Here is a 20882-nt window from a genome sequence, read left to right as displayed (position 1 = left end):
GATCAGCTTTCAATTTTTTTGAATACATAGCCAGAAGGGGAATTACTGGATGATGTAGTAGTTCTATTTTTAATTTTTTGAGGAACCACCATACTGTTTTCCATAGCAACTGTACCATTTTATGTTCATACCAACAGTACACAAAGGTTTCTACTTCTCACCAACGCTTGTTATTTTTTTTTCATAGTAGCTATCCTGATGGATGTGACATGGTATCTCACTGTGATTTTGGTTTGCACTTTCATAATAATTCATGTTGTTAATCATTTTTCATTTGCTTGTTGGCCATTATTATGTTATTTTTTAAACGATAGGTTAAAAGCATTTTAAATGCCTAGAAAGTAAGAAAATGAGGCAGAGGTTATGTGGGGGACAACTGGCATTCTCACAACACTGCTGAGAAACAAGTTGCTATGCCTTCTTAGCAATTTAACTGTCAGTTTCTGGTAATATTTCAAATGTATCATATATTAGCCAGGAGTGGTGGCGTGTGCCTCTAGTCCCAGCTACTGTGAGACTGAGGCATGAGAATTACCCGAACCTAGGAGGCAGAGGTTTCAGTGAGCCAAGATTGCACCACTGTACTCCAGCCTGGGTGACAGATTGAGCCTCTGTCTCAAAAAAAAAAAAAAAAAAGGAAAATTAAATGTACCATACACTTGACCCAGCAGCCCCACTTTTGGGAATTTATCTGATAGAAACAAGAACCACTATATTAAAAATGTTTAATTCAGAATTGTTGTAATAGCAAAATATCTGGAAACAAAGTGAATGTTCATCAATAATGCAAAAGTTAAATTGTTATACATCTGTATTATAGATAATATGCTGCTATTAAAGAAGATGATTCTTATATATATGTACTGACTTGTATATGATATTGTTAGGTTAAAGAAAGATTAGTTTGCAGAGTAATAGATAAGATCTCATAGACTATTTCATTTACAAAAGTGGAAGGAAAAATATGTGTGCATATTGCTTAAACAGGAAAAATTGTTTAAATTTTTTTGTAAAAAATAAGGTTAATATGTATCCTATTTTTTAATTTTTTTTTACAAAAAAATTTTTAAACATTTCCTATTTAAGCAATATGCACATATATATTGGCTACTTAGTAGGGGAGATTATTAGCCTTTTTTTTTTTTTTTTTTTTTTTTGAGGCAATCTCTCTCGCCCAGGCTGAAGTGCCGTGGCGCAATCTCAGCTCACTGCAACCTCTGCCTCCCAGGTTCAAGCATTCTTGTGCCTCAGCCACCCGAATAGCTGGGATTACAGGCACGCACCATCACGCCCAGCTAATTTTTGTATTTTTAGTAATGACGGAGTTTCACCATGTTGCCTAGGCTGTTCTCAAACTCCTGGGCTCAAGTGATCTGCCTGCCTTGGTCTCCCAAAGTGGTAGGATTACAGGCGTGAGCCATCGTGCCCAGCTAGCCTTCAGTTGATTTCTTTTAATGAGAATGAATTGTTATTTTTGAAAATAAGAGCAAAAAGAAAAAAAACAAGTATAAATAGCTTAGAGTCCTGTCTGGATCACTCTGACTAAATTATCCCCTTTGAAAGAAAGTGGCCGCCTATTTGTCACAAGAGAATCTAAGATCACATGTTGAGATGAACCAGAGAGGGACCAGGGAAGGGAGTTGGAAAAGATAAGGGAAGTGAGAGAATCTGCAATAACCAGTAAAGAATATGTAAACAGAAAACAAGATCTGACCAATACAGAAATAGGGATTTGTACAGTTTCTGCAAATGCTCTCACATACATAATCTCATCTAATTCTCCCAGTAAGGATAGGAGGGGCAGATGTGATTATTCTTCTTTCTCATATGAGGACAATAAGGCTCAGAGACCTTACATGTGATATGGCCCAAGTCATACAACTTAAAAGTGACAGAGTTTAACCCTCCTGATTCCAAGCTTAGGAAATAACTAGAGAAGCTAACAGAAGCAGGAAGTAGCAATAGTCTTAGCAACAAATACAGAGGTCCCATATCTGGCTATGGAAAGCACACTTTGCTTCCCACTATGGGACAAGTGATGGTGGTTCTGCTGTTATAAAACAGAAGCTAAAGAGGAGCTGAATGCTTACCTAAGGGATTACATTTTTTAAAAAAAATCAGTGGGAAAGACATCTTCCTTTCAGGCATGTTTAGGCTTTACAAATATATCAGATAAAGGACTTGTACACAAAATATATGAAGAACTTTCAAAACTCAACAATGAGAAAAGAGTTTATAAAATAAGCAAAAGATTTGGATTGATACTTTATACCCTTAACCAAAGAAGATACACGGATGGCAAATAGGCATATGAAATGATGTTCAACATCACTAGTCATTAAAGAAATGCAAATTAAAGCATGAGACACCACTATACACCTGTTAGAACAGCTAAAATTAAAAAGACCGATCGGGCTGGGTGCTGTGGCTCACACCTATAATCCCAACACTTTGGGAAGCTGAGGCAGGAGGATTGCTTGAACTCAGAAGTTCAAGACCAGCCTGGGCAACATAGTGAGACCCTGTCTCCCCAAAAGGGTTAAAAATTAGCTGGGCATGGTGGCACTCGCCTGTAGTTCCAGATACTCCAGAGGCTGAGGTGGGAGAACTGCTTGAGTCCAGGATGTTGAGGCTGCAGTGAGCCATGATCATGCCACTGCACTCCAGTCTGGGTGACAGAGCAAAACCCTGTCTCAATCAATAAAATAAAATAAAATAAAGACTGATTACCCCAAGTGCTGGGAATGATGGGGAGGACTGGAATTCTCATACACTATTGGTTGGGAATGTAAAGTAGTACAACCACTTTGGAAAACACTAAAGTGTCAAGAGAGGTTTTTAAAATTTTACTTAGTAACTTTTTGTTCAGATAAGGAATTAGGATAAAACAAGATGAAGCATGTAATAAGTTTAAAACAATGTCTCACACAAATAACTCCTCAATGTGTTAGCTATTATTCTTCCTATTCTTCTCTACTATTGTATGAGAAAGATGAGGGGCAGGGACAGGGTGGAGAAAGAGAGAGAAAGGAAGCGGAATAAGTGAGGAAAGGTGGAGGGAGAAAGATCAGGGGTCTCCTTACTCTCTTTGTGTCCTCTGAAGCATTTGCAAATCCCGCCTCTGGTCCACTAGTTGATGCAGGATGGCTTTCCTCTTGTGGTTAGCAGCTGCCTCCAGCTGGTGTTTCATGTAATTTTGTTCTCGCTTTTGCTTTTCCACCATCAGTTCACCTTCATTCTTACCAAAGATGGGCTCAGAGGAGTCTGGCTCAAAGGGCGGCAGCCGAGAGGGTTTGTTCTTTATCTTAAACAAAGATACACATAATGCAGAGATACACATAATGCACATAAGCATTCTATCAGGGAATAAACTTTATGCACAACCCTGTAACGTGGTAAAATACCAGTGTCTTACAGGAAGGAATGTGGGACACAAAAACTACCAAATGCACAACACATAAAAATATAACAACTTATACATATTTTAGGATGTTATTGAAGCATTGCATAATTTTAAAAACAGTAATATTTGTCCCCTTACCTGTGCATCCAAAGCTCTCTTGTAACACTGTGTTTCTTCCATCTTATCTTTTAAAAATTTCGCTCTTTGCACAGCAAGTCTGGCAGTTAAGAACAGGAGAAGATGGACCACAGTTTTGCAGTCTTTAGTAATACGGATTAACATCATCAAAACAGGTTTAATAAATATTAAATAGGAATAAGAGTCTGGTAAATAAAAATGGATGTTTTATTCTGGTAGCTTTCATTTTAAGAAAGAAAAGAGTAACTCAAATCCATAGGCGACCGGGCACAGTGGCTCATGTGTGTAATCCCAGCACTTTGGGAGGCTGCAGTGGGCAGATCACTTGAGGTCAGGAGTCCGAGACCAACCTGGCCAACATGGTGAAACCTTGTCTCTACTAAAAATACAAAAATTAGCCGGGGGTGGTGGTGGGTGCCTGTAATCCCAGCTACTCAGGAGGCTAAGGCAGGAGAATTGCATGAACCTGGGAGGTGGAGGTTGCAGTAAGCCAAAATCACACCACTGCACTCCAGCCTGGGCAACAGAGCGAGACTCCAGCAAAAAAAAAAAACAAAAAAAACAAAACAAAAACTCCATAGGCTAGTGAACAGTGTGTTGAACACAGGACAGGACAGGTATAGATAGGTGACTGACCATATTGTCCAAATGGCTTACTACTAAAACAGCAGACACATCACCACCACTCCACCTCTTCCTACACCCACCAGTTATTTTAAAAATCTAGATAAGAAAGCAGGAAGTGACTATTCATTCTATAAACTGATTCTATTTTGAAATCTCTTAAGTTACCTATCCTATTAAAAATTATGGTTCTATTATATGTAACTTCTAAAGAACCTATATACGATCTTTCAAGTGAGTATAATGGAACATATACATTTTATAGAAATACATTTTTTCATCACGGAAGCTTGCTTCTTATTTGTTTTAGGAGTTTCTGTTCACACTATAACAGCCTCCATAGTTGTTCTCCCAATCTCAGCAGCAAAAATGTGGGCCCCCTTAGGCATATATAAACTCCATGTCCCTGACCCTATCCCAGGCCTCAGATAGCCCAATCTGGACCAATCAGATGCTCTTTCCTGAAAATGTGGAATTGAGAGTACCACTCTCCAAGTTTGAGCTGGAACACAGACAGTGTTAACTAAGGGGCTGTGTATGTAAGCAGAGGGAAAGCCGCTTTACGTGGCTTTTTAGTCACTGGTTCCAGTCCTTCCTATGTTCCCTGTACATTCCTGCCCTCAGGTTCCATTGGACACCCCTACATAATTATAATAAAACCTCAGCTTTGCCATGAGGTCATTTGAACATCTAATAGCTAGGAACAGCTGCTCAAGACAAGTCCCTTTCTTCATCTACTGGTATTGGCGATTGCAAAAACAATACAAGATTATGCTCTGTATTATAGTAATTACAGATTGACTATCACTACTATAATTATAACTATGACAGCTTTTTCATTTTTGTAATAAAAAATTATGGTACTGATACAGAAGGGAAGTGCTGGGAAGGGAAGAGCGTGGTCCCTTTAAATGATATGGAAGTGGGGGAAGGGCATGGTTCCTGGCTAGGACTCCACCCTAGGACATGGTCCCTGGCTAGGGTTCCACCTGTGCCCATGGACCTAGATAAGGACAGGCATTTTTGTTTTCCTGCCTAAATGTTGCATTTCTCAAGACCACCCTGGTCTGCCACACCCCCATCCTGTGCCTCTAAAAACCCCTGAGACCCTAGCAGGCAGGCACACAAGCGGCTGGACGTCAAGAGAAACACATCAGCAGAGGAACACACAAGGGGCTGGACGTTGAGAGGATGTCCAGAGCACACCAACAGGCACTGGCACGCCAGCAGGCCGTCAACCTGCAGAATAACGTGGAGTTTGGCTGAGGTGGTTGGAGGGGAACCCGGGCTGCACAGCAGCCCGACCCCAGGGGAAAACCATCTCCTTTCTGGCTCATCCATCTGTTGAAAGCTACTTCCACTCAGTAAAACCTTGCACTCATTCTCCAAGCCCACATGTGATCCGATTCTTCTGGTATACCAAGGCAAGAACCCTTGGATACAGAAAGCCCTCTCCTTGCGATAAGGCAGGGGTCTAATTGCCCTAACATAAGCCCCCGACAGACGGCTAAACTAAAAGAGCTGTCTGTAACACATGCCCGCTGGGGCTTCAGGAGCTGTAAACATTCACCCCTAGATGCCGCTGTGTGGCCAGAGCCCCACAGCCTGCCCGTCTGTATGCTCTCCTAGAGGTTTGAGCAGCAGGGCACTGAAGAAGCAAGCCACACCCCCATTGCGTGCCCTGCGAGGGGGACAAGAGAACTTTTCCCATTTCAGTACTGGCTGCTAACTGGGTTAGTCTGCTCAGTTGGTTACAGCGTGCTAATGAAACTACCAATGCTGATTCAATCCTACATGGAAAGTAACCACATGAAAATTCCAAATCCATCTTTCAGAGCGTGTGTAGCTGGACTTACTCCTCTGTGAGTTGCACTTGTTCCAGGCGATCCATCAACTCTCTGTATTGTCTTTGCTTTATTTCGTTTTCCTGTCTGTTATCCATTTGTTTCAGGAGACTCCGGGAATATTCCTCTTGCTTAAGAGCATTAAACGCAGGACTGAGTGGCCGTTTGTCAAATAGGAAGGATTTCTAGAATGAAAGAGAAGCAATTCATTTATGCTAGAATACCAAAAAACAACGTTAATAATTCAGAATACTAAAGTCAAACAGAAAATATTTCTTAATTTATAATATTTGCCCAGCCCTCAACACACTGACCAGCTAGTGTTGAGGTAACCCACAGAATCATATGAGTGTGTTCAAGGATAAAGCTGAGCTGAGCTGACTATGTTACGAAAACACCAGGGGTTTGGTCTAGGTCCTCACCGCTCAGGAAGCCAATCACTGAGACAATGATTATTGCCCAGGAAGAAGGCTTTAATTGGGTGCTGTAGCCAAGGAGATGAGAGATCAGTCTCAAATCCATCTCCTTGACCAACTAAAAGTAGGGGTTTATATAGCAGGGAAGAATTGAAACTATGTATGGGAAAACCAGAATTCGGGAGGGATAAGGAAGCAATCATGGTCAGTGGAGGGGCCTGGCTCATTGTCTGAATGCAATAATCTGATGAGTTTCAATTCTTTGATACTTTTTGGAAGGCCTAGTGGTTTTTTCCTGAGGAAGAAACTCAGATAAAACAAATGTTAAGTTTCAAGCTTTAAGACCAAAAGGGTCAATTTCTATGTTTATTTAAAATAAAAACAAAAATAAACAAACAAAAAAACCTGTCTGTGGGACAATTGGGTCAATTTCAACTGGAATCCCATTGCTGAGACAGAGGAAAAAGGACTCCATGGAGTAGGTTGTGAGTTAGCATTTACAACATCCAGATGGAAGGAAGAAGGAATTCTGAGTGCGTGCAAAATCATGCAAGGACAGAGAGGAGCTGGAAAGAGGGCAAACTGAATACCTACTGTGGGCCTGGCCATTCCAGACCCTGGTGATCCAACAGTGAGCAACAACAGAGATCCTCACACTCATCAAGCCTGCATGCTGGTGCAGGAGACAGACAAGGAACAAGAAACGGTACATCGGGTCATTTAAGATAGTGCTAAGTGCTAGGAAGCCCTTATGATAGCAAGTGGCTGGGTGGGAAAAGAGCTAAACTGGTTGGTTATTAAGGGAAGGTTTTTCCATGGAGAAGATGAATCACCCTCACTGTAAATATCAGGGAGACCTGTGTTCCATACAGAAGGAACATTAAGTGCAAAGATACTAGATGGAAACAAGCTACGCATGTTCAGTGAGCAGGAAAAAAGTCTCTGTGGCTGAGGCATAGTGACCAAGGGAAAGGAGAAGGCATAGTGACCAAGAGGAAGGCAGGAGTCAAAGTGTGTAGAATTTGACAGTTGAAGGTGAGGAGTCTAAATTTCATTTTAACTCAATGGGAGGCCAGTGGAGGTTTTCAATGGGAGAATAGTATGTTTTGGTTAACAATATTATAGTATCACTTTGGCTGCTGTGTGGAGAATAAATTATAGGAGAGCAAGAATGCAAGCAGTGAATCTAAGGGAAGTATTGCAGAAGTTGAGCATAACAGTGTGGCTTAGCAGCACTTTCAGTGTGGCAACATTAAAGACGAAGACATTTGGATAGATATTGGATACATTTTGGAGGTAAAGGCAACTGGACTTGCAAATGATCAGATGTCAGGAACAGAGAAAGGAATACTGAGATCGTGACTAGATAACACGTTTGTGCAAAATGGCTGGTGTGTGATACCACTTACATGAGAAGAAAGAAAGGAACAAGTTAAGGAGGGAATCAGAAGTTCTGTTTGGGTCTTTTTAAATTTAAGATATGTATAGATAAATCAAAGAAGAGATACACAGCAGTGATAAATATAATCTGGAGCTTATATGTAAGAAGAGAGAACGATCATGCCTAAATTTCAGAAGCCCCATGCTCTCTCTCTCCTTCCTTCCCTGCTTCCCTGCCTGGAATGCTCTTCCTCCCTTGGTTTCTCTAGCTAACTCTTGTATACCAGAAAGTCTTCCCAAATCTCTGGTCTAAGTTAATGAATCTCTTCTTTTGCTCATATAGTGCCCTTTTTCAGAGATTTATCATCGCATTGGTTATACCACACAGTTGTCTCTTTAAGTGTCTGTCTCTCCCACTAGAGACCTCTTCAGAAGAGGGAACCTTGAATTCTTAGACACCAGCACAGTGGCCGGCATGGAGGAATTCAATAAATGTTTGATGATGAATAAATGAATTATATTTTATTAGATTTACGTCCAGAGTGTCGACTGCCTAGATGGTGGTATATAAAGAGAAAGATTCAGGCAGAAATAAAGGTAGGCACATGATGATTGAAAACATTAAATCAAGCAGTGAAGCAGTTGGCTCACCACCATCTGAATCTGGGTTTCCCAAACATTAATGCAAATACAAATCACCTGGGGATCTTATTACACCATAGATGCCCATTCAGGGAGTCTGGGGTGGGGCCCTAGATTCAGCATTTCCAGCAAGCTCCCAGGCGATGCTGATAGTGCTGGTTCTCTTGGGTCCTTGGGCTGGACTTTAGTAGTATATTGCTCCCTCCTCTCCACCCATCCCACATCCTGGTTGAGAATTACCATAATTAACAAGAACTGCAGTGACTAGTGGGAACAGTACAGTGAATGTGAGTGGTGTGGCTATAGACACCAGACAAGGCCTGCCCTAGAAGAAAGCTTCAAACTGCACCACCCACTTTTCAACTCCGCTGCTTAAAAAAAATGGCACAACTGGCCGGGCGCAGTGGCTCACACTTGTAATCCCAGCACTTTGGGAAGCCAAGACAGGCTGATCATGAGACCAGGGGTTCAAGACCAGCCTGGCCAACATGGTGAAACCCTGTCGCTACTAAAAATACAAAAGTTAGCGGGGCATGGTGGCAGGCACCTATAATCCCAGCTACTCGGGAGGCTGAGGCAGGAGAATGGCTTGAACCTGGGAGGCAGAGGTTGCAGTGAGCCGAGACCGCACCATTGCACTCCAGCCTGGGTGATGGAGCAAGACTCCGTCTCAAAAAAAAAAAAAAAAAAGGCACAACCTGCAACACAGGGAGTGGATCCAAAGACTCACAATGGGCCAGGTGTTAGCAATAGAAATTTTAAAAAGACTTACATAAAATTCTGGTTTCTCATTCTTGTGGCTTCTTATAGCTTCAGCAACTCCAAGATTATAGGCAGCATTTTTCTGATTCTGTTCTCTAGTAGCCAGACTTTTCAGCTATTGTATATAAAAAAGTTTTAAATTAAATTTTTAATTACATATTGAAGTGGAGCCTTGAAAAATTTTAATTCTATTACATTAAAATAATCCAGCCATGGTAGAAACCTGCCTTTTGGAGGCAGTGGTACTTTCTGATATCTCTATAGATTTATAAAAGTAGATTGGGAAAGGTATTTTATTTCCTATTCTTGGCCTTTAGGTACCACTAGAGGGATCTAAGGAATGGAAGAACTCATCACAAATGCAGGAAAGGGCAGTCAGTAGGGTCAATTATTAGAAACCACATAAATCTGGATACAGCAAGTGTAAAAGTGCCTTTCTGTCTTTGCTTGAAATAAGACATGAATATGAAGGGTAAAAGCCTTCACCAGAGTTGTATTTTATCAGAAATAAAGAAACATAAATCCAATAATTTCACCTTTAAAATTCAGATCTTAGGTTAAAGAAAATCAGTGATATGTGCAAACATTCGACTACATGGATATTCATCTGATTGTTGTTTATTATTAGTGAAAACGTCAACACAAGTTTTAGTCTAACAGTAAATACATGATTAGATATGTCACAGTACAGACATATGATGGAACATTTTTAAATTACATTATAGGCTGGGCTCAGTGGGTCATGCCTGTAATCCCAGCACTTTGGGAGGCAGAGGCAGGAGGAATGCTTGAACCCAGGAGTTGGAGACCACCCTGGGCAACATGGTGAAACTCCATCTCTACAAAAAATACATAAATTAGCCAGGTGTAGTGACATGTGCCTGTAGTCCCAGCTAATCTGGAGGCTGAGGTAGAAGGATCACCTGAGCCCAAGTAGGTCGAGGCTGCAGTGAGCGGAGGTTGTGCCACTGCATTTCAACCTGGGTGACAGAGTGAGACCCTGTGCCAATAAAAAATAATAATAAATTACATTATATAATCATGTTCTACTGCCCCATATTAAAGACTGATCGAGGTGTCGGACTACCTGGTGTCTGAAGAGAGCCTCCTGATCTTTCAACATCTGATACTGCTGTATGAGTCTCTCATCTTCTATCTCTCTCCTCCTTTCCTCACCGTAGTACAACGGGGAATTTCGTTGTGCTCGTTGCAAACATACATAGCACATTTCCTACAATCCCAAATTTCAGGACAAATAAATTTTTACATTTTACCTTTTTGCTTTCACATTCCCTTCACAAGCTCTCCAAAGGCTAGGTATATCAAGAAACCTGTTATTAATGGATATATTAATGACAGCAAAATGAGATTTGCAGAGTGGACCCCAGAAATACTCTAAAGGATCTTCTGAACTCGCACTTCATCAGAAGCAGCTGAAACTTAGAAAGGGATTTCTCAATTTTTTTTTTTGTTTACCAGTGCATCTTGACTAGTAGATAGATTTATCACAGTTCAGTTTTGAGCCTGAGTACTTAAGTACTTCAGCCATACTCATATAATTAAGCAAGAGATTCCCAGAACTCTCTTTCAGAAACAAAAATCAGTATAAGATTTTGATGGGGCTTATTTGTTTGGAAACACTGTACCTGTCCTGCCTTATCATGATCCTGACAAGCTGGAGATGTTTGGGGCTTCATGTCACTGTCATGTTTCAGACAACTTGGAGATGATAAGCTGTAAAAACAATGCAACATTAATTAATGTTTAATACAGTCTGACCTCAAGAGCAATAATAATTATAGAGGCCAAGTATAAGATGAAGAAAAATACCTCAGTGGTTTAGTTCAGAACAGCTGTATGTGTAGAGGTTAAGAATATGTACCACAGAATCTGAATTTGTGTCAGATAAAGGTGGGTTTGAATCCCAGCTTTCTTGCTTACAAGATGACTGACATCAGACCAGCTGTGTAATCTTACAAAATCTCAGTTACCAATTGTGTGAAATGGTGATGAAATTTATTCATTCCACAGAAATGTATTGAGTGCTTAGCATGTACACTGTTCTAAGCACAGGAGAAGCAATGAAGAACAAAATACACACATAGAAAAGTCCCTGCCCTCATGGAATTAACATTCTGATGGAGATAGAGAGCCCAGTGACAAGATAAATAAGTGAACTCTATAGTATGTTCCATGATGATAAATGCCTTGCAATGCTGGAGCAATGAAGTGTTAAACTGTAAAGAGAATGGCCAGGGAAGTTCTTACCAAGGAAGTGACATATGAGTAAATACCTGAAGGAAGTAAGGGAACAACGGTGTAGATATCTGATAGAAAAGACATTCCAAGCAAACAAACCAGTGCAGTCCTTCAGTTGGAAGGTGCCTGTGGTCATTGTGGTGGAGGGACATGAATTAGGGGTGAGTATTAATATTAATACTAGTATTCATTAGAAAATAGGACTGATATTATCACCTAAAAAGCAGCTCGAAGAATGAAAATATTTATTTTTTAACTCTATTTATTTTATTTTAATTTTTGAGACAGAGTCTCGCTCTGTCACCCAGGCTGAAGTACAATGGCGCGATCTCAGCTCACTGCAAACTCTGCCTCCCAAGTTCAAGCGATTCTCCTGCCTCAGCCTCTGGAGTAGCTGGGATTACAGGTGCATACCACCACACTCAGCTAATTTTTGTATTTTTAGTAGACACGGGGCTTCACCATGTTTGTCAGACTGGTCTCAGACTCCTGACCTCATAGTCTGCCCACCTTGGCCTCCCAAAGTGCTGGTATTACAGGCATGAGCCACCTCGCCAGGCCAAGAATGAAACCATTTAAAAGTAGAGAAATAGAGAATAGATTCAGACGCTCAAACATGCATTGAATAGGAGTGCTGAGTTTTTAGGATAAAGGAAATGGCAAAGAACAATATTCTAGAAAATAACAGATAAGAATTTTCCAGAAAGTCATGACTCCTAAGAACAATCATGCAGAACATCAAGAAATAAGAAAAATTCTTAAAAGCTACAAGAAAGAATGACAACCAGATTGACTCAGACGTTGCATCAGGACAACTGTCAGGAGAAAATGGAGCAATATCATTAAAATGCTAAAAGAAAATAACTATGAACCAAGAATCAGCATTCAAGAGCGATAACACAATAAGAATCATTTTAAGCAATACAAAGAACAAGTGTACTGAAAAGATAGGGAACCATTACAGGATATACTTTAGCAAGAAGAAAAACGAACCCAGGAGGAAGGACAGGGATATAAGAAACAGGCAAAGCGTGGTGGCCCACGCCTGTAATCCCAGCACTTTGGGAGGCCAAGGCAGGAGGATCACTTGAGGTCAGGAGCTCGAGACCAGCCTGGCCAACATGGTGAAACCCTGTCTCTACTAAAAATACAAAAATAACGAGACATGGTGGTGTGCGCCTGTAATCCAACTACTCGGGAGGCTGAGGCAGGAGAATTGGTTGAGTGCGGGAGGCAGAGGTTGCAGTGAGCCAAGATCGTGCCACTGTGCTCCAGCCTGGGAAAAAAAATAAAAAGGAAGAAAAGAAAAAGAAAAAAGAGGAAATGATGGTGACCAAAGAAATTGGTAAACGTGTTGGCAAATCCAAATTAATCATTGACCATAAAATAATACAAATTTTTTAACACTTAAAACCAATTTGGAACAAAAGTTCTAGACAACAAAAATACAGGTTTGGAAGGGGATGCAGTTTGAAGGAAATTGAAAGCATACTGAAGAAATGTGGTCAAAGGAAATTCAAAGCATACTAAAGAAATGTGATCAGTCCAACAGAAAAAGGGTAATAATGAAGTTAAATGCACAGTAAATAGAAAATACAAAATAAGACAGTAAAGATAGGTTCAAATATACCAATAATTACAACTGAAATTAAAGTCTAGATTGAGTTTTAAAACATCCAAATATAAGCTATTTAGTAGAGACACACATGAAATAATAAAAACACACACAAAAATTCTTAAAATGGCATTAAAAGGCTATTCCAGGTAAAATACTAATCAAATGTTGCATTGTTAATTATGTACTACAGAAATGAAGGGAAAAGATTTTAGTAGAGACAAAGGAAAATATTTCATAATGATAAAAGGAACTATCTACCAAAAAATCCCAGACGTGTAGAATTTAATATTGCTTAAGAAGCAAAAATTGACATAATTACTGAAAAATATACCATCATGGTTAAAGATTTTTAATATCTCTCTCAAAAAGTAAGGATTTTAAAGCTTTTAATAACTTATTTTAACAAGGTTTAGCTAATATCTAAATATCTAGAAATTTACGTCTAAGGCATAGTAGTATACAGTGTCTTCAAGTATACATAAAACAATTACCGTAAAAGTACTCAAGCTAGAAAAGAAGGTTCAGCAAATTACAAAGTACCAAATAACTGACACTAAATGAACCACAGCATAAAATGAGAAAGTGCCCCTACTAAAAACCTCTATTCATTTGGAAAAAGTAATACAACTTGAGTCTTCTGAATAACCAATGAATTAAGTATTGTATAAGTCTATACTCCCTTACTGCAATTCCAAAATGCAAATGCTCGACTCTGACCTCACTGGTCATGTTTTCTAATTTCTTATAACTTGTTCATACTTTCCATTCTTTTAATTCATGTAAAGATTTAAAACATCTTATTCTATATTCTGTATTTTATAATGGTCAGGATCCAAAATCCTTGAGAGCTCAATTCTTCCGTCTTTTGTTTCTGATGGCTCTCATTATGTGGCAGCTTATTTCCACGTGGTCTTTGTAATTTTGGATTCTGACCTCATTTTTAGCCCAACTCTATCTGTCAGAAGTCAGGAGCCTGAGATGAAAATAAGATCCTTTAGAGCAGGGGTTGGCAAACTTTTTATGAAAAGGGCCAGAGAGTGAATATTTTAGGCTTTGAGGGCCACACAGTCCCTGACGCAAGTAGCAGGTGCAGATAATATGCAAATGGAGGGGCATAGCAGTGTTTCGGTGAAACTATTTATAAAAACATGTGGTGGACTAGATTTGGCTCTCAGTAGAGGACCTTTTCAGATTATTTAGAACACCATATTGCTAGATGCAGAACCCTTTATTTATTTATTTTTTTTATTTTTTATTTTTTGAGACGGAGTCTCGCTGTGTCTCCCAGGCTGGAGTGCAGTGGCGTGATCTCGGCTCACTGCAAGCTCCGCCTCCCGGGTTCACGCCATTCTCCCGCCTCAGCCTCCCAAGTAGCTGAGACTACAGGCGCCCGCCACCACGCCCGGCTAGTTTTTTTTTTGTATTTTTAGTAGAGACGGGGTAGAACCCTTTATTTTTTAATAACTTCTCTTAGGCCTCAAAATCTGGGGTTGAGCGAATGCTGATTCCCTAAAAGTTTGATTTAAATAACCTGTTAGATGCAACTGACATGAGGAAGCAATAAGAAATATGTCTCAATCTGGATTCTTATGATCCAAGACAATTCACTTGTATTTTTTTTAATCCTCTAACTTGGAGTGAAAATTTTACAGAATCACTAACCACTACATGCCCTTCAGCACCAGCCAAATTTGCACTTCCTATAGTAGTCACTATTTTGAATAATGCCATCTTCTCCCAGTTACCTAAGCCAAAATCTGGGGTCATCTTTGACATCTCCTCCTTAACCTCCCTTAACTAATCCCCAACAGTCAAAGCTAAAGCTTTCCGTCTGATCTTTGTTTCATACCCTTATTACCTTTCCCTAGATGAGTTATACTCAACTGTTAAACAATGAAAGTACTATCCTTCTTAGTTTAAACAAATCTTACTCAAACCCCAATATATAAAACAGAAAAGCAGCACACATCCTCCAGTGGAAGTGAGGACATAGAGCCCAGAGTCCCACCCATATGACCTCACTCTCAGTTTTTGATGTGCTCTTAAGGCCCTCTGAGGCCTTAGGGTCATTTGTTGGAAACAGATTGCCTAGACTACTGCCTTGATCTGCTAAATTGTGCACACTTTTCCATTTTATTACACCCCTTCCCCTGCTGCTAATCTTATCCCTCTAGATCATTCTTTACTCTTCTAAAAGAATATTTTTCTTCAAAATGAAAATGTAATTATGGACTGACATTCCCAAACATGGTGTTTGGGGACTTGGACAGGTTGGTAAATCAGAAAATATATATTTTAAACTTCTGTACACTAAATGGTGCAGAAACAAAATTAAAAAGAAAAAAAGAATTAGGAAAATGTTTAAAACATACACATCAGAAAACTATTCATACCTATGATATATGAAGTTCTCTTTATAAGAAATACCACTTGTTTTTAAGAAAAATTAAAGCTCCCAGCTGAAAAAGGACACAGGATTCAAGCAGGAAATTTGTAAAAGAACTACAAATGGCTAAGAAACAAGGTAAAAATAAATGCAGGCCAGGTGTGTTGGCTCACGCCTGTAATCCCAGCACTTTGAGAGACCTAAGTGGGAGAATTGCTTGAGGCCAGGAGTTCTAGACCAGCGACCAGCCTACACAACATACTAAGACCCCATCTCTTAAAAAAAAAAAAAATCAAAAAAATTAGCTGGTGTGGGGGTGTACACCTATAGTCCCAGCTACTTGGGGGTCTGAGGCAGTAAAATCACTTGAGCCCAGCAGGTTGAGCTGCAGTGAGCCATGATCATGCCACTGTTCTTTAGCGTTGGTGACAGAGTGAGATGCTGTCTCAAAAACAAAACAAGAAAAAACCCACTAGAAGTCAAACAAACACAGGTTAAAAACAATAATGAATACCATCATTTCACTTTGCTAAAGTATTAGCAAAACTGTAGAAAAGATAGCACTCTGTCATATTACTGTTGCTGACAGGATAATTTGCTACAATCATGAAGAAGATAATTGGCAATGTGTATCAAAAGCATGAAAATGGACTCACCTTTTATCTCTGAAATTTAAAGTTTTATCCTATGGAATATCCAGATGTATGCAAGGAATTATGTTTAATTATATTTTCACAACATTATTTATAGTACTTAAAAACTGGAAGCCATCTAAATATCCAATAGCAGATTGGTTAAACAAAAGGTTTAATCTTTCATTAAGATGATGTGCAATTATTTGTTAAGGTTTTGGAATATTTAATATCATGGGGAAATCACCACTTATTAAATGTAACAAAAATTCATATAATATGATCTAATTTTATTTAAAAAGTATGTATATTCCAAGTGTAAGTACTGTATATATTGTATATGCATTGAAATAAACGACATGTACCATAAGGTTAATACAAAGTTTCCTCTATGTAGAGGGATTATGGGTGATTTTTTGTAACTCTTGCTTTTTTGGTTTCCCCAAAATTTCTGTGATAAACATGTATTGTTTTAGTAATCGCACAAAAAATATTTTTTGGTTAACTTTTTTTTTTTTTTTTTTTGAGACAGAGTCTTGCTCTGTCGCCCAGGCTGGAGTGCAGTGGCGCAGTCTCGGCTCACTGCAAGCTCTGCCTCCCAGGTTCACGCCATTCTCCTGCCTCAGCCTCCCAAGTGGCTGGGAATACAGATGCCTGCCACCACACCCGACTAATTTTTTGTATTTTTAGTAGAGATGGGGTTTCACCGTATTAGCCAGGATGGTCTCAATCTCCTGACCTCGTGATCCGCCCTCCTCAGCCTCCCATAGTGCTGGGATTACAGGCATGAGCCACTGCACCTGGCCTATTTTTTGGTTAACTTCTACAGGAAACAACATTTTTGGGTCAACTTCTATAGGAAACCTTTACCAACAACTTCCAACAATTACGCTCTCCTTTTGCAGCCTCTATACTTTTGTTATCTTCATCGCATGCACTGTTTTTTTAATTTCAGTCTTCCTACAAGACTGTAAGTTTTATAAAAGCAGGTTAATATGTCTGTAACTCTGAATCTTCAGTGCCTAGAACAGTACCTGGCACATGGTAATACTCAATGTTTGTTGTATTGAATTAAAGGACTATACATCTAATTCTCAATTATCTTTCATAACAGTGATATTACCCAAAACAAGCATTTCTAGAGTTTTAAACATGACTTTAGTAATCCACAAAGTACATAAATTGCACATATGATAGCTGATAAATTTTGACACATTAATAAATTAAAGGTTGGTGGCACAATGCAAAGTACATAGGTGCTCAGTAAACAATGAATGAGCATGGTTAAATATGGTTGACTGATTTGAGGTCTTAAAAAGTATCCTACTCAAAGACACAAGGATAAAATATTATAGAAATCTTTTGACATACCATCACAAGAAGAAAACGACCATGATAAATTGTAATACACTCATTCATTCAAGTAATGTTTATTGAGAACTAATGGAGTGCTGGCTATGTTTGGCAAAACTACTTTCCAATTTGATGTAAATATAACACTGTGTCACATCATAATATCCAAGCACTCAGAAAACAGGAAAGTTTTGTAGATTTGGGAAGCCCGAATCTACAAAATACTCTGTGCTATTTTGTTTCCGCCTGCGTCATAACATATATTCTGCTGAATCATAATTTATCCCTCTGCATATGTCTGACTTCCCCACTAGATGGTGAACCTTGGTCACCTTTATTATTCCCATCATGTTGCATGTAGAAAGCTGTCAAGAACACTGGATAAATAAATTAATGAACAATTACAGTTCCCTGCATTAAGCAATGACTCAAAAATATATTTAGTAAAGTACAACAGAAAAAAAAAAAAAAAGTCAGTGCATTACCTTTCAGAGGTCATAATCTTCTCACCACTCTCACTTCGGTCAGTCTTTTCCAGCAAGCTGACATTTGTCACTTTGGCAGGGAACAAAGCTTGTCTATCTCGAAGTCTCTTGGGTGATGAGATATCTGTAGAATAAAGAATGAATGAAAACGAGTTTCCTTTCAACTCTCAAACCACTAACCGTGTAGTTTTTACCAAGGGAAATTTTCATATAAGATACACTCCCTTATCTTTAAATAATCACCCCTTGTTCTATTGTGATGTAAAAAAATGTTTTTGCTGTATATTTGCAAAGAAAGCACTGTGCTAAGTATTTAGAGGACAAAAAGGGGCAACTAACATAAATGCAAGAAGTGGGCTGGATATAACACGACCAGGAGACATGTTAGTTTAGTTAACATTTCTTATGAAAAATGAACAGTGCAGTTTTACAACTTTGATATCTGTAGATTTAGACATTTTGCCTGTAAAGATCTTTCAGTAGATATAGTTGAAGAGAAAAATAAGATATAAACAAAAAAGTGAGAGCTTCCATTTGGAGGTCATCTTATGTGCTAACAGTGCTAAGTGCTTTGTAATACACATTTACTAAATAACAACTTAGGACAACGATGCAAAATGTGTAAGTCAAAAATAAATGTTACAATCTTTTTTTTTTTTTTTTTGAGATGGAGTCTTACTCTGTCACCAGGCTGGAGTGCAGTAACCCAATCTCAGGTCATTGCAACTTGTGCCTCCCAGGTTCAAGCAATTCTCCCATCTCAGCCTCCTGAGTAGCTGGGATAACAGGTGCATGCCACTACTCCCAACTAACTTTTTTTTTTTACTTTTTTTTTTTTTGTAGTAGAGACGGGGTTTTGCCATGTTGGCCAGGCTGGCTTCAAACTCCTGATCTCAGGTGATCCACCCACCTCAGCCTGCCAAAGTGCTAGGATTACAGGCGTGAGCCACTGTGCCCAGCCAAATGTTGTAGTCTTTAAGGATCTGACATGTTCAGAGGAGAGAAGCCACTCCAGAATTCAGTGGTAAGTTTTCCTGGAGGAAGCGAGATGTGAAAAGGGTACTAAAAGGTGAGTAGGATGGAGATAGATTGAAATAAAAGGAAGGACAGTTCAGGCTGCAGGAAAGAAAAATGAACAAAGGATGAAACTGGGGAAGGGCAGGCATGTTAGAAGAGCATGAATAGGCCAAGCATAGCGGCTCACGCCTGTAATCCCAGCACTTTGGGAGGCCAAGGTGGGCAGATCATTTGAGCTCAGGAGTTCAAAACCAGCCTAGGCAACATGGCAAAACCCTGTCTCTACAAAAAGTACAAAAATTAGCTAGGCATGGTGATGCACACCTGTGGTCCTAGCTACTCAGGAGGCTGAAGTGGGAGGATCACCTGAGCCCAGGAGGTTGAGGCTGCAGTGAGCCAAGACTGTGTCAATGCACTCCTCCCTGGGTGACAGAGCAAGACCCCACCTCAAAGAAAAAAAAACATGAATAGATAATTTTGCCCAAAGAAGGGGGTCTGTGTAGGGCACAGTGGGGGATGAGTCTATAGAAATGAGAAAGCATGTGAATATTAGGCTAGAAGTTGATACGCAATCCTGTAGGCCACACATAGAAAACAGACATCCACAAGCCAGTGTTCACCCATTGGTATGTTTTGTTAGGCCTAATTAGCATTTTTTGTTTCAACAAGTCAACATTTAACAACCAATAGATTTCACATTAAAGTCAGGATCTCTGCTTCTTTTGAAAAATCAGAAGATTGTGCTCACTTTGGTAGCACATATACTAAAATTAGAAAAATTAGAAGATTTGATACCACTTGGGCCACATTTCCACAAAGCAACAATCTCCTAGAGGAACAGTCCTCAAAGTGTGGCCTGGCAAGCCATACTTTTTGGGGTCCCTAGGACCCTTTGAAAATGTCTGTGGCTGTGTTTGGTGGCTCCCACCTGTAATTGTAGCACTCTGGGAGGCCAAGGCAGGCAGATCACCTGAGGTCAAGAGTTTGAGACCAGCCTGGCCAATATGGTGAAACCCCATCTATACTAAAAATACAAAAATTAGCTGGGCATGGTGGCGCACATCTTTAGTCCCAACTACTTAGGGGGAGGATGATGCAGGAGAATCGCTTGAACCCAGGAGGCGGAGGTTGCAGTGAGCCCAGATTGTGCCACTGAACTCCAGCCTGGGTGACAGAGCGAGACTCCATCTCAAAAAGAAAATAAAAAGTCTTTGGTTAAAAAAAACAAAAAATCTTTGGAGTCCTAGGATGTTCTTCATTTGCTTCCACCAAAACAACTATCACAACAGATTAGTGCAGACATAGGTATGAGAATCCAGCTTTTTTCTACAAACATCAGAGTGATAAAACTGCCACTCTTCGTTTTTCATAAGAAATGTTAAGTAAGCTAACATGTCTCCAACCCACTTATATCCAGATCACTTCCTGCATTTGCGTTACCTGCCTGGACCCTATAGTCATCTGAGTTTTGGCCCCTTTGAGCAATGGGGAGCCAGCAAAGAGATGATGATCTAAGAGCCTGAGAGTCATAGGACCTGAGGTCCATAAAGTAAGTAAGCTCATAGTTAAGGTCAGATGCAGGATTCTAGGACTAGAATGTATTTGTTAGAAATAATATAGTGATTATTTGTGGCTGGGTGCAGTGGTTCACGCCTGTAATCCCAGCACTTTGGATGGCCTAGATGGGCGGATCACTTCAGGTCAGGAGTTCGAGACCAGCCTGGCCAATATGGTGAAACCCCATCTATACAAAAACTAAAAAAATTAGCCAGGCATGGTGGCACATGACATTAATCCCAGCTACTCGGGAGGCTGAGGCAGGAGAGTCGCTTGAACCTGGGAGGTGGAAGTTGCAGTGAGCTGAGATTATGCCACTGCACTCCAGCCTGGGCAACAGTGAGACTCCATCTCAAAAAAAAAAAA

General features: G+C 39.8%; 1 protein-coding gene and 1 long non-coding RNA gene across 3 annotated transcripts in view; one reads left to right on the top strand and one right to left on the bottom strand.

The window, feature by feature from the left end:
* The window catches only part of LOC114672372 (uncharacterized), an 82006-nt gene that overhangs the window by 13354 nt on the left and 47770 nt on the right, over window positions 1-20882 (top strand). The window lies entirely within an intron of this gene.
* CCDC81 (coiled-coil domain containing 81) overlaps window positions 1-20882 on the bottom strand; it is a 49628-nt gene that overhangs the window by 6224 nt on the left and 22522 nt on the right. For both annotated transcript variants that reach the window (XM_001103107.5, XM_028833893.2), the window contains 7 exons: window positions 17943-18066; window positions 10856-10943; window positions 10297-10440; window positions 9220-9324; window positions 6022-6194; window positions 3542-3620; window positions 3084-3304 (listed from right to left, as the gene is read on the bottom strand). In XM_001103107.5, coding sequence (XP_001103107.4) covers window positions 3084-3304; window positions 3542-3620; window positions 6022-6194; window positions 9220-9324; window positions 10297-10440; window positions 10856-10943; window positions 17943-18066 — 934 coding nt within the window. The remainder of the gene's footprint in view (window positions 1-3083; window positions 3305-3541; window positions 3621-6021; window positions 6195-9219; window positions 9325-10296; window positions 10441-10855; window positions 10944-17942; window positions 18067-20882) is intronic.

This window comes from Macaca mulatta, chromosome 14 (assembly GCF_049350105.2).
Source record: "Macaca mulatta isolate MMU2019108-1 chromosome 14, T2T-MMU8v2.0, whole genome shotgun sequence".
In the NCBI taxonomy this organism is placed as follows: domain Eukaryota; kingdom Metazoa; phylum Chordata; class Mammalia; order Primates; family Cercopithecidae; genus Macaca; species Macaca mulatta.
The sequence above is the reverse complement of the archived record's forward strand: the minus strand, read 5'-3'. Positions and strand labels throughout refer to the sequence as shown.